The sequence below is a fragment of the Mus pahari genome, chromosome 11, assembly GCF_900095145.1.
Source record: "Mus pahari chromosome 11, PAHARI_EIJ_v1.1, whole genome shotgun sequence".
NCBI classification, from domain to species: Eukaryota; Metazoa; Chordata; class Mammalia; order Rodentia; family Muridae; genus Mus; species Mus pahari.
This window is the reverse complement of record NC_034600.1, coordinates 35,581,527-35,596,518: the sequence shown is the minus strand read 5'-3', so window position 1 is coordinate 35,596,518 and position 14,992 is coordinate 35,581,527. Positions and strand designations below refer to the sequence as shown.

Sequence of the window (14,992 nt, the reverse complement as noted above, 5' to 3'; positions counted from 1 at the left end):
GACAGCCTCTTGTAAATTCATGCTGTTATAAAACAAAACAAATCAACAGAAATAGATTAAATTCTGAAAGACAGTTTCACCTTTGCTACAATTCTGACTTTAATGAGGTCTGTGGGATGTGTTGGTATCTTTGCTCATTCGTGGAATCCAGGAGTTGATAGCATGCCTTAGAATCCATAGGTACTAAATCTGCTCTAGAATGGAATTCAGTTAGGAGGCAAGAGCTATATTCCAGATGAGACATGCTTCAGATATTATGTAATGCCAAGGAACTAAGGAAGAAGATATGACAGGTCAGACATGATTCATAAGGGAGAAAGCAGAATCAAGGATGAATCTGGGTTCAGTCCTGACTAGAAGAATAAATAATGGTATCAGTCAGTAAGCTGAGAGAAGAGAGCAAGAGGCTTCAAGGTAGAACATGACTATGGTTTTAGACATGGAGAATCCTGGGGGTGATATTCAATAGTTAGTAGCATTGAAGGAAGACCTGACCCAAGAAAACTGGGAATAAATTTGAGTATGTTCAGAGCAGTAGTCGTAGGAGCCCTACACACAGCAGGGACTGCCCCTGGGAAACTTGCCAAAAGAATGCTCTGGAATGCAAAACTGTAATGCTTGAAGTGAAAGAAGACCAGTTCACAAAAGAATCCCAAGAGAAAAACCCAAAGAGCGTTGCAAAAAATGAACCAAGATGTTTGCAAGGAAGGAACGATTAGTTACGTAGCATGATTGAGCTGGGTACCGATGCACAATCCAAAGGACTCAGGCCGAAAAGCAGTCACTGGTGGTGATGGTAAAAGCGGCTGACGTGGCGTTTAGGACGGAAGAGTCTGGCTGAGGAGGGATATTCAGTGAGTCAGACATGGAGAGCTGGGACAGCAAGGATAAATATATGAAGATTTTCATAAATGGTTGTTTTTAGCAATGGTAGGAAGATAGATGGGATTAGAGGCAACTAATCCACCCAGGCAATTGTTAATAGAACGGATGGGAACATGGCTGATGCTAATCTCAAGAGGGAGATTGCCAATCAGCCAGGGAGGGAAGGCTGCCGGGAAAGGGAAGCATATATAAAGGCAAAGAAGTAAGAGACTGTGGGCCTATGTAGGCAATTTTAAGTAGTTTTTATTGGTACTGTCTGCTCCCTCATAAACCTTTCAGTCCACCCTGACTAGACTGTTTATTTGAGCCTGACCTAGCCTGCCATTGGTGCCTCTTTGTCTGGATTCATACTATCCCCTTCATTCAGAATGCCTCCCCCTTCAACAAACACTCAAGATCTTCTCATTCCTTGTGGCCAAGAATGGTCACCCAAGGCCTACATGAATCTTCCATGAATGATGTCCTTTCAATGTTAGTGGCGTCTCTGCCCCTCTCCTTGGGAATTCTCAGAGCATTGCATTTGGATCTTTCTCATGCTTTTGTAAATGCAGTCTCACAGCTAGATGAGAAAAGTTCAGAACATGACTTAGGTCAGAAGTCATGTTTCTTTTAAACCCCGTTTGGGGATTATTCTCACAACTCGGCACAGGATGTGTTAGTTCCTTACCTCAGTGCTGCGCCAAAAGTGCCTCACCAAAACAACTGAAGGAAGGAAGGAAGCCTTTAGGTTGGCTTACGGTTCCAGGACCTCAAGTCTATCATGGCAGATACGTATATTAGTAGGGAAGGCTTCGGGGGAAGGGAGGCATATGTAGAGAGAGCCAGGGCACATTTAGGAGACTTTGAAGCCTCAGCAGGTGCTGGTCAGATTGTTTCCATAGACAAGAGAACATGGGTATGATGCTCATCTCTCTCACTCAGTCCAGGATCTCATGGAGGACTGCTATCTGCCTTTAGGGTAGATCTCCCACTGGAACTCACCCCTCACTAGCACAGCCAGAGATTTGTTTTCATCATGATTCTACAGCCCATCAAGTTGACAGTCAAATTAAGCATCGCCTAAGAGCCTTGCACTCAGTAGGTCCTCTGTTCATTTAGTAGTGGTCCTCAGAGTCTGCCCTTATGACTTGCAACATCAGTACCTTTAGGAATGTTGAAGATATGATGCTCTTCTGGCTACACACCAGACCTACTGGTAAAGAGACTGGGAGATGAAGTCAATAACCTGTGTATTGAAAGGCTGTCGTTTGGAAGCCACTAAATCCTCTAAAATGTGTTCTCTCTCACTCTCTCTGCCTCATTATATGTGATATCTATTTTATTAAATATAATATATTATTTAATATATAATTATAACTATATATTATATAGTTGCTATATATTATATGATATAGTATATAGGTAATATATTATATAATACATAATTACATATATACACATATATATATACATATATACATATATATATATATATATATATATATATATATATATATATTCCTGCTCCACCCTGCACTTCTCTCCAACTTTACTTCATTTTCTTTCCCTCTTTTCATTTTCATGTCTCAAGCTATCTTTAGTTATGAATTTGTGAGATTGTGCACTTTGGGGAAAACATAATTTATAGAAGCCTTAAAATTAAAACACCATATTCAAACATGCATTTACAGTAAAAATCAACAATTTCACCGGGCAGTGGTGGCGCACACCTTTAATCCCACCCAGCACTTGGGAGGCAGAGGCAGGTGGGTTTCTGAGTTCGAGGCCAGCCTGGTTTACAGAGTGAGTTCCAGGACAGCCAGGGCTACACAGAGAAACCTCGACTCGAAAAAACAAAAAAAATAAAATAAAATAAATAAAAATAATAATAATAAAAATAAAAATAAATCAACACGTTCCTAACGAGTTCACTAGACTTACCCAGAGAATTTAAAAGGAGTCAGGGAATATCCCACTTTGTTCATGTTCTTTCAGCAGCCCTTCAAATATCAGAGACAGGATGTCAGTCCACACTGAAGATGTCTTTTCCTGGTGTTGAGCTAGCATCAAACCTTCCTGGACATGTTTGCTGTTTGGTGAATCTTAGAACTCCCTACAACTGTTGTCATCCTTGGCTGTAGAAAGCTATTCCGGGTTTGTGCAAGGGTTTCCAAGCTCTTGTTTCTCCTCGGCCCAAGGTGATGCTGAGACAAGCAAAGGAGCAACAAATGCACACCAAGGAAACCCAAGCCAGGAGTCATCCTCCGTCAGTAGCATGGCCTTGGTCCAGCGTCAGCAATTTCCCATCCATCCTAGACTATGACCACTTATAATGACCCACATGTGTGTGTGCACACACCTAGGCAGCATAGATACCCTGCATATACATGTACATATATCCTATCTGAAATACACATACGCCTACAAGGAAGGGTGAATGGGAAGAATTTTAATAGCACACAAAAGGCTCTTCTATAAAAAGGGCCTTCACTTTTTTATTTACTGCAATGAGTAGACAAGAGTGATGGTGAAAATCTCATCTCTCTGTGTGACACTTCTGTGCTTTTAACATAAAAAAGAAAAAGTAGCAGGACATCCCTGTGATAACGGTAAGTGCAGACATACTTTCCTTCATAAATGTGCAGCAGGCATTCCCTTATGTGTTTATACATAAGAAAGGAAAGGAGTTGTAGGAATTTAAATGGTAGATCTTATAAGTCAGAGGGAGAGAGAGAGAGAGAGAGAGAGAGAGAGATCTTAACTATAAATTTCTAGTTTTGATGACTCTGCTTCCAAAAAGCACTGAACCTGAATTTCAGGAAGTGGTGTCATCATCTAAAGAGATCTCAAGCTACCCTTTCAAAGCTCTATCCAGAGAGATTGATTTCACTGACCATTTGGTAGTTAAAATAAAAGTCCCAGAAATGGTGAAAACCTGAGTTATGTATTTATGTATGATTCCTTTCTGTTCTAAAACTATGATTTGCCTGGGACGGCTCCTCTGCACATAATGCCTGTGCTCAAGCACTGGCCTGGCATTTCCTCCAGGGTCTTAACTCTTCCGAAACAAGTTAAATATAGAAGAAAGAGATTGTTGTCTTAGCTCTCAAAATACAGTTGCCTGGATAACTGCGAGTTATTTTTCACAACTAAAAGAATATATATATGGACCTGGTTTTGTCCACGCTTGAAGAATCTGAGTTTTAGAGGAGTGTTTTAGTCGCTGGAGACAAGAAAGGGGGCCAACCATGTTAGAGTCACTTGCTATGCCCAGCTGGATGTCTGTCTTTTTCTTTTGGTTTAAATGTGCTTCTCGGGGTACAGCTAAATTTATCACAAATTGAACCAGTGCCATGATCCCCATCAGTCTGGGTGGTCAGGACTCGTTTGCTAATAAGTATGACGTAATGACTCATAGGAGACTGTAGGGAAGATGAGGGGTGCCTGGATGAAATAGTTTTATAAGAGACTCGGGAAGCCAGGGTTCCCTTTTATCCAGAACATCCAGGCTCTGTAACAAATAAAAACAAACCTCAACTGCAAACCAGTTCCCTTACTATATCCTGCCTCCCTCCTTGCATCCGCACCATTGTCTAACTGTGGAGAATGGCCCTGCCAAGGTTCTGTGTCCTTGAAAGTTGGAAGTGGGAAAGAGGAGCCCCTCAACCCCATCCTGAAAAGTCACCTGACAGTCATCAAGGCCAACCATCCGTTTTGTCACACCAAGACCCTGTGCTAGCTCCGCCCCTGCTGGCAATTCCCAGCTTATACTCTGCCTCTAGCCTCTGAGACCCATGGTGGCCAATTCTCCTCTCCCAGGGCCCCCCTACCGCCTTCTGTTCTAGACTGCAGTAGGTTTTAAAAACCTAGCTTAGAAAAAGCAAGTCGGTCTACTGGGTCCTTTGTTCCTATGATTATTATCACGCTAAAATTTTGACCCCCAAAGTGCTGATTCAAGACTTATTTATCAATCTGACTAGAATATATACATACACACATGTGTAGAGAAAGGTGGTGTGGCCTTCTGGGAGGAAGTGCCACCATGCTCCCACCATGACAATAATGGACTAAACCTCTGAACCTGTACGCCAGCCCCAATTAAATGTTTTCCTGTATATAAACTGCTATGGTCATGGTGTCTCTTCACAGCAATAAATCTTTAACTAAGACAATGGATGATCAAATACATTGTCACAACAGAATATAGCTAGAACTTCTTCCTAAGACAAGAAGGAAGTTGACTGGAACCAAGAAAATGGCCCCGTGTAACAGAAAATAGTTACCAATTACCTATTTAGCTGAGGCACTTGGCTGCCATCAGAGTGAACTGCTTTTAAGTATTTCATTTCATCTTCACTTATGGTAAGCATCATCGTTCGCTATTAGTTTTGATGTCCTGAATTGTACACTTAGGGACATCAGAGTTTAGTGAGGTTGAGTGACAGATGAGGGTCATGGAGGGAGGGCTTAGACAACAAGACAAGTCTCCTGGAAGGTGGATCGTTTTTGTTTTTGTTTTGTTTTGTTTTGGATTTTGGTTTTCCGAGACAGGGTTTCTCTGTATAACCCTGGCTGTCCTGGAACTCACTTTGTAGACCAGGCTGGCCTTGAACTCAGAAATCCGCCTGCCTCTGCCTCCCGAGTGCTGGGATTAAAGGCGTGCGTCACCATGCCCGGCAGGTGGATTGTTTCTATTAAGATGTTTGTAACATCTCCCAACTGAAAGGCTGTCTCGAGCCGTTTCAGTTTAACTATCCAGTGATTGTCAGTCTTAGAGAATTTTGTCCCAGGCAGATCTGGGAATGTCTCTGGTTGCACTTAGTGAAGGCCAGGGACACTGATGAAGTCCTTCATGGTGTGGGGGGGAGGGGGTACTGGGGGAGGGGGTTTCTTCTAACAACAAAGGGTTAATGAAGTCTTCTGATGCTTGAGATAGCCTCCCACAACACAGCATTATCGAGTCCAGTATAGCTGAGGTTTGAAATGTGACAGACAGGATGATGGCTTTTTCAAGTCACTTCCCAGTGAGCAGGTTATTTTGTCTGTCACTCACTCACGCTGATGCATACTCTGTCCCATCACAGATGACAGCAGCCTTCTGAATCTAACTCCCTACCCCATGGTCAGAAGACGGAAGAGAAGGTTCTTCGGGTTATGTTGTCTTGTCTCAAGCTAGGTGGCTCCCCCGGAAACTCGCCACCAAGATCACCTGAGAAACACCACAGAACCGTAAGACCTCCACCCTGCGGGACACCCCCACACACACAGTGGGACACCGGTTTTGACCATGTTTTCTATGCTCCCTTATTACTTTGATCTGCCTCTCCCTGCCATTTTAAATGATTTCACACTTGAAAGCAGTTGCCATCAAGGAAGAAGGAAAAAAGAAAAAAGAAAAAAGAAAGAAAGAAAGAAAGAAAGAAAGAAAGAAAGAAAGAAAGAACGAACAGAAATTCAAAGAGGCGCAGCCTGTTTTTAAAGGGAGTTTTAAAAAGTTGACATTGTGCATGTTTGCTCTGAACCATGCCATGACAGATGCAAGAATTATGATTTTTAAATTATTTAAAGGTTTTTTAAATGTATTATACAGAAAATATTTCACATATAATAGTATATCTGTAACTCTTGCTGATATCATGTTAACAATTTATCAGATATAAAAGATGTCTCTAAATATAGAAATCTATTTAAAACAGCAAAACTGTTCAAGAATCCAATCTATGAGTATCATTAGAGATATTATAACCAAACACACGCCACCTCATGCGTTGCTGTCTCTGCACTCATTTACATTTAGTCTTCCATTCTGTCAGAATCTCTAAGTGTCAACATCAAAACATCTTAATTTATAATGCAACAGAGTCATATATGAAGAATACATTTTGTAAATACACAGTAATCCTACTATCTTCGAACAATGCATATGGGTAGCTAACTTTCTTTTAATCCAATGGTGTCTTTTTAAGCTTCTTTGGGAAATGAAGTTATCCGGTTAAGAAATGGTATAGTAACATAAACAAGTACCCTCAGATGTAAAATTCAATATTACCACATTTTGTTTGAATCGAAACCTGAAGCATGGGTCCACACATCAGCATAGTGTTAAATCTTATAGGGCATGCTGGAATTAGCTCAGATCATAAAACTATTTAACATTTTACATTATTAATGAAAAAAAGGTGTTTTAGTTACGCTTAGCTTGTCTCCTTTTAGAATGACTATGCAGATATGACTTTTCCAGTGTGTACTCTGTGTCCTGTCTTGCACTTGGACTCTTGACAACAGAACACATTAAGCAATACTGTATTTTAGAAAAGAAGGAGCCACGCGCTGTGTCGTTTGGCTCATGGCTCTGCTGCACTCTTTTCCCACGAACTTGTAATATGCCACAAATCCTGTTCTATTTCCTCCTGTCCTTCCTTTGACTCTTCCCCCCACCCCCACCCCCGCCCCGATGAAATTTCCCAGGAGTCTTTGCACTTTTGTTCCCTGCTCTGACAGATCTCCAAGTCAGACCAGAGGTACAGGTGTCCAATCATACGAGGGACAGAATAGATGCCTGCAAGTGGCTTTAATCCCAGCCCTGGGGAGGAACTTATTTGTACATTAACATTCTGGCCTAAAAACTAAATATTTTTAAAGCCTTTCACTTTATGGAACATGGAGAGAACATGGACAATTATTGTATTCGGTTGAATTCTACGAAATGGCTGATATTTGACTGTTTTGATCTCTATTTTTAAAAACCAGCAATTTCACATAGTTCAACCTAAAATCTGCAAAGATACAGCTCTTGGAATTTTCTCCTATATTTATGTATCAAAAGTGAAAGAATTGCGGGATGGAAGAGGTCTCCAAAGTCTATGACTGGTCTTCATTTCAATTCCACTAGTTGCTGCCGGCCATATTCTCGGTACCCCACCCCCACCCCTTGCTATGCTGCACTAAGCTGGTAGCTAATGGACTGTCACTAGTAAGACTGGATTCAGTAAGAGAAGGACTTTTGACAGGTTATGTGAGACGATTATAACTTTCTGAATGGAATGTTCATGAAACAATGGAAAGAGTGTGTTATTTAAAGACTCCTCACAAGGAGCTACTCCCCGCTCTCCTGGCCTGCCGTCTTGAATAAGGCGAACTCTTCTCTCCTGGTTGCAGGTCATTTCAAATTAGATACGTTCCAAGGTTATCTCATTTCTCATTTATGAGCTATTATTTCTAAACTGGCATGGTCTCAGCTCCTGTCTCTGTTGTCTCCCACACTCTGACTGGATTGAACGATTAACTTCAGCCTCATTCCTAGCAATCCATGCAAACGGACTAACTGACAAGCCTGAGGTGCGTGCGGGGCACACCCTTGTGGAGGCCCGACCTAAACCTCTTCTGCGTCGTTCATTTGTGCTAGCTCTCTCCTTAGTCTCAGCGTGATGACAACACCTTCTGTGCAATTGTCCTTTGTACAACTGAAGACTGTTAAAAAAAAAAAAAAAAAAAAAAAATTCAGGTCTCACCTCCATGACTGAGAAGGCTGTGAGAGCTATTCATGGCGATGGGAATTTATCTAATTACCTAGCCAGACTTTGCATACCTGAGGTAATGGAGTCGACCACCTTATGTTTTATTCAGTGCCTGGTTTCCAGCCTTCGCTCGCTCAGTTTTATAGTTCCCATAGACACACACACTCCAAGATCTATAGATGTTCTTTCAGTAGCAGGTCCAAAGGCAGCATTAACAATCAAGGTTCCGATACCTATGCGGGCTCATGGTTGCCCTGGGCAACTCACCACCTCCCCTTAGATATGCCAAGTGCACCCGCTAGGAGCTGCCCCTCTCTCCTCTCACCTGCCAAAGGACTTCCTCAGGTGTGGGTCCACCAGATAAAGTTCTGCTCCCTCTGCCCGCTGCAGGAAATGGTCTTTTCTCTCAACAGAAGCGTCCAGCTGATCTGTAAGGGTCTGAGGAAAACCCTATTCTCTCACAAACCCATGTGTACGAACAGGGAAAAAAGACACTCATTTTATCGCCATACTTTTTATATTCTATTTTAGGTTTTCCTGCATATTATAATGAATATATGCTTTTTTTCCTCTCTCTCTTTTTTTTTTTTTTTTTTTTTTGTGGGAAATCTGAAGAACATCACCATGTATAAAGAAAGTAAACATCCTCTGAACTCTACGGCAAATGTATTGTTTAAAAATCACATTTCCCGGCTCTAAATCAGTTGGGGCTGAGCTCAAAGACTCTTTTGGGAAAGACACATGAAGTAACCTTCAGGCCAAAGTGTCCCTTTAAAGTCTGACCACTGATGTTTGGCGTCTAGACTCAGACTCACTGCAAACTGCCCTGTGTGCCACTCATTAGTGGAGTACAAAGCAAGCTGGAGAAGTCGCAGGGCCCTGATTGGTTGTGTGGTGGTGGGGGTGGGGGTATTCTCAAGCTCCGCCCAACGGGTTGTGGTCCTTCCTACTCTTGTGAAACGTTAGATTTAGGCAATGCTGCCACCTAGTGGAAACTGGGCTTCAGAAAGACCAAAGCAAATACACAAAGCATCTTATTTATTCCAGAAAATCTGCCAATGGGGCCTATTAACAAGGAGCCCATGACGACTTCCAGACTGTGAAAGTCTCAGGGTTGTGAGATTAAAGAATTACCATGCAGCTTAAACCCCTTACCCACACATCCGTGCCTAAGCAATATATCTGTGTTTTCCTTTTGTTCTAGAATATCGCCACAAAAAAAAAAAAAAAAAAAAAAAAAAAAAAATGGTTACCTTTCCCGTAACTGTAGAAAGAATAAGGAAACGCAGTCATACTATGTCGGCCTCACAGTAAATTCTCACAAGCAGCTACATCACCCACAATAGATCCAATAACACAAAATAACTGAGACACATTTCAAATCCGAGGAAAGTCTGGATAATTAAGTACATTATGTAGGAATAACTAACTAACCTCTCCTGGGTACAATCTTAGGTCTATAGTTTAATCAAAATAAATTCTAGATAAAATAAGTATTTAAATTTTAAAACATGAGAATGAATGACAAAAATGAAAAATACTTGTCATCTGGATTGGTGAAGATGGCATCTTACTGTGGGGAATCAAAGCCTTTCTAAGCATAATACCAAAGGCAGAAAAGAAAAGATGGATGGACTGGTACCAATGTTAAAAAAGAATGTAAAACTCCTAAACAATAAACCAAATGAAAAGAAAATAATATTTTCAATGCATGTAAGAAAGAGATTAGGCCTCTACTATGTGAAGGACCTCAGCACTTTGGGAAGTCTCTATGATTTACAAGACCTGTGCTTTCCCCATTACTGCTTGTATGATTGTCTGTCTGTCCCACTAAATTGAAAGTATAAAAGGAATCACTCACATACATTTTGCTTAACATTGTTTTCTCGACTCCTAACAGTGCTGTATACAAACCAAATACTGAAAACACAGTTGTTGAATGAGTAGATAGTGAGTGGGTGGCATAAATAATATTTTGTGATTCAGAGGGAGAAAATATCAGACTTTCCAGTTTGAGATCAGGATTCAAGGTAGTAATGCACTGTATGCTAAGATAATCCACTGATAGCACTGAACATATTTGAATAGACTAGTGGTCAAAAGTTCAGATACAAACAACTCAAACAGACATGTGCATATATAAGCTTCCGGGAACCTTGAGGAAGTTTGAAATATAAACATTCTCTTATCATCAACAAGAGTATAAATTGATCTGACCTTTCTAGGGAATATCTTGGCACTATGTGTTTTTCATACATGCCTAGTAACGTCACATTAAAGAAATTCTCTTCCTAAAAGCTCAGCAATAGGCCAGGAAAGATGGTTCAGCATGAAAAGACCCTTACTGCCAAGCAAGTTAGAACCCCCTGGACTCACATGGTAGAAGGGAACTGTTTCTTCCTATGGGTTGGCCTCTAATCTCCACATGCACTCTGTGACATATGTGTCTGTATACACACACACACACACACACACACACACACACATACATGTATACACACACACACAATACATGTAATTAATTATATTATTTAATGTTAAGCAAAAAACATGAGCTAAGATGCATTTACTCATTATTTTAAAAGTCATGCCAGAAAGGACATTTTGTAAATATGCCTACATTATATGTTTAGATGTGGTATATCCTTTCAATGGATATAGTGCATCACTTGAGAATGCATACCATGTGTATTTATTGAAATGTGCAATTTATGTTATTAAATAGAAAAGAGGAGGTCATAGAGGAGTTTCTAGAGAACCACCCTCTTACCAACATACCTGCACACGTGTGCATTGAAGGGTCTGAGTGGGTGCTCGCCTACAGGACAACAGCATTTCTCTCTGGGAGGTGAGATTTGGAGCAATCGTATTTTCTTTTTGCATATCTGTGATTTCTGACTTTTCCACAATGAGCATGTAGTATCTGTATAATTTTTTCAGGGAATAAACAATGATGTTGACAACATATATTAAATGAAAAAATGTTATAAAACAGTATGTATAGTAATATACAATATTTGTAAAAAAAAAAAAAAAAGAAAAGAAAATCACATATAAATATATCTATGTATGTATATATACATATATATGCACAAAAGAGCTAGAAGGCCATACACTACAATGTTAACAGCAGTTATCCATGGGTAGTGGGACTAGGGGTGATTATTTTGCTTTTTGCTTTTCTGTGTTTTCTAATTTTTCTACAATGAACATGTATTACTTGTGTAATAAAAACTAATAATAAAAGTTTAAAAACTCATAAAGGAGACATTGTAAGTCATCACTCATCCTTCCTCTCTCTTCCCACCCTTGTTTATTTTGACAAGCCTTACTCCCTGTCAAAATAGGAGCTGTGGGAAATAGAGAGGGGTGGGGTGTTAGAGGCAAGAGAGGGGGGAGGAAGGGAGGGAGGGAGGGAGGGAGAGAGGGAGGGAGGGAGGCAGGGAGGCAGGGAGGCAGGGAGGGAGGGAGGGAGGGAGGGAGGAAAAGATGAGAGAAAAAAACATGCTGTGAAGTGAACAGAGGAAAGGTTAAAGGTGCTTCAGAAACTGTCACTGGTAGCAACCTCTAAACCCAGTTTATCTGTCAACTGCAAGAAGACATTAGATAGTTTTAATTTCTAATAAAAGAACACAAGTATGTCCTTGAATGTGCACACATAGTCCTGGAAGTGCCCACGCAACTGAAGAAAGGTCTACAAATCCCAACAAGGACTGACACCACAAAGCTTTTCAAAGAGCAGCATTGGGTTCTCTGGAAGGCTGTGCAGCCCTGTTTAAATCTCACCAGTAACAGCACTTTGGCAGTTGTTCCCATCTCTGTTCCCTCTTTCCCTTAGTAACAGAACCCCAAACTTCTGAGAGTTATGGAAAGGCTGCCTTTCCCAGGCATTCATGAGTATGACCACAGCTCCAAAGCTGAATGTCACCCAACAGGATGCGACAAGAGCCCAACAAGAGTCACTTTCTACAGAAGTGGGAGCATGCAACTCCCAAGTATCTGAGCATCTTCTTTTGTGCCTATTGGAAAGAGTGTGCAGCTAAGCGTGCACCTAGATCCAGAGACTCCACCATAGCAGGGTCACAGAAGTTTGTTTGTCCCATCTTTTCTTTAGTTTCTTTGCAGTACTGGGCTTCACCAGCCCAGTGCCCTACCACTGAGCTGCATCTCCAGCATTCTTTTTTTTTTTTTTTTTTTTTTAGATCTATTTATTTATTATACACTGTAGCTGTCTTCAGACACTCCAGAAGAGGGCATCAGATCTTGTTACAGATGGTTGTGAACCACCATGTGGTTGCTGGGATTTGAACTCCGGACCTTCAGAAGAGCAGTCGGGTACTCTTACCCACTGAGCCATCTCACCAGCCCCATCTCCAGCATTCTTTATACTTCTTCATAAGTCAGAGTCTTCACTAAGTTACCCAAGTTGACGTTGAAATGGTAGACTTTGGCTTGGCCTCCCAAGCAACCAGCAGTCGAAGTCCAAGCCTCCAGGCTTGGCCTCAGAAGTTGCTTAACAGGCTTGGACCACTTACCTCCGTACTACTTCCTATGGACATCAAGTCAATCAAGTCACTCTGTCTTAAGACATTAAGACATTACTAATAAAGTGCACTTCTGTAGAGAAGAACCTGCTTATTAAACATTCAGTTTCCTCAGAATAAGGAATGGGTAATACCAAAATCCCTTGAAGTTCTGCCACATAACAATATAATTACCTGCTTAGAACTGAAGTTCTATTATTAGAAAAATAAATAAAACATTGAATGATGCTGTTGGAGGCTAGAGAGAGCAGGGGAGGACTTGTGTCTACTGTTTTTAAAACAAAGGTCTGCAGCTTAACAAGGTACTGGGTGTCTTAGTTAGCCTCAGCTATGAAGTTGGAACAACTCAGAGTCACCCTGGCAGAAGGGGAACCACAAGTCGGGTATTGTGTCTATCGGATGGCCTGTGAGCACTTCTGGGAGGCAGTTTATTCATTGCTAATTGATTTTAGAGGGCTCAGCCTACAGTGGCAGGCAAGCCTGGGTTATATAAGAAAGGTAGCTAAGCAAGGTGGAGGGAGAAAGCCAATAGGTGATATTACTCTCTATTATCTGTTTCAAATTCTTGCCTTCCCTTCTTGGGTGGCTTCCCTGAAGATGGACCTGTACATTAAAATAAGTACCACCATCCCACCAGCATTGATTTTAGTCAGTATTTTATCACATCAACAGAAAGAAAACAAGAACATTCAGTATGCATGAGGCTTGAGCCATATATTAAAGGGGAGGGAGGGAAGGCAAAAGAAGGTGAGAGCCAGGCGGGTGGTGGTGTACGTCTTTAATCCCAGCACTTGGGAGGCAGAGGCAGGCAGATTTCTGAGTTCAAGGCCAGCCTGGTCTACAGAGTAAGTTCCAGGACAGCCAGGGCTACACAGAGAAACCCTATCTTGAAAATTTTTTAAAAATAAAATAAAATAAAATTTTAAAAAGGAAGGTGAAAAGGAAGAAAAAAATATGAGTATAAATCAAGAGTAAATTGACACATCTACTGGTTTCCAGTAAAAAGGCTCTATGCAACCCTTCCCTCTCACCCTATGCAAAAATCAATCCTAAGTCAGTTCCTCACTGAAAGTTAAAGAAATCAGTGATGCTCCCAGCAGACAACACGAGGCCATCCTCACGTCACGGGGCCGCGCCTCCAGCTCCCCGGATCTTAGAAAAAAGAAAATGAGTGTATCGTGTGCTTCACCACAGTGGGCAGTTCAGATTCCTCATGCGATAAACAGGTCTGCAAAGAAAGGAGTCTGCTCTCTTATGGGGTGACTGACCCCAGTGCTCATGATGAGTGGGGGGGGTGGGGGGGGCGTGGCTACTGAACCACAGAGAGAACAAAGAGGAGTGTGTTTGGCACCTAGAAAGCCCTTTAGAAAACTGTTGGCATCTACTGTCCTAGAACATCCATGTGTAATATGACACAATAATTCCATGTCCGTGTCTAAGGCCATCAGAAATAAATGTGTTAATATTGTCGGAGGCAGCAGGGGCTCTACACCGGCATTACTTCTAATTAGCCAAAACTGGTGAATAAGTCCAAAACCCACCAACGGAAGAGTACAAATGTAAACTGTGGTGCTTCATACGACTGCATGCTATGAGGCAGTAAAAGAAGAGAACTCACTGTGGTGCATACATCATACGGGCTTACGAAAGAACATAGCCACTGGGGTTGGAGAGACGGCTCAGCAGTTAAAAGCACTGACAGCTCTTCCAGAGGACTGTGGTGGTTTGAATATGCTTGGCCCAGGGAGTGGCGCTATTAGGAGGTGTGGCCTTGTTGGAGGAAGTTTGTCACTGTGGGGTGGGCTTCGAGACCCTCCTCCTAGCTCCCTGAGAACAGTATACTAACTGCCTTCAGTTCAAGATGTAGAACTCTCAGCTCCTCCAGCACCATACCTGCCTGGATGCTGCCACGCTTCCCACCATGATAGTAATGGACCGAACCTCTGAACCTGTAAGCCAGCTGTTGGCTCCTCCCTCTAAGCCTTGTGTTCCGCCTCTTGCAGACAGGTTGGGAGTTTCCCCCTGAAACCCTGGATCTGGACAGCGTCCTCGAACCGCCCACTGTCA

The 14,992-nt window shown here is 41.8% G+C and overlaps 1 protein-coding gene across 1 annotated transcript in view; it reads left to right on the top strand.

Annotated features, from left to right (window-relative positions):
• Rgs7bp (regulator of G protein signaling 7 binding protein) overlaps nt 1-11,613 on the top strand; it is a 104,304-nt gene extending 92,691 nt beyond the window's left edge. Inside the window, exon 6 of the mRNA XM_021208670.2 lies at nt 5,949-11,613. Coding sequence (XP_021064329.1) covers nt 5,949-6,040 — 92 coding nt within the window. The 3' untranslated portion in view covers nt 6,041-11,613. The remainder of the gene's footprint in view (nt 1-5,948) is intronic.
• Nucleotides 11,614-14,992: the final 3,379 nt, after the last annotated feature.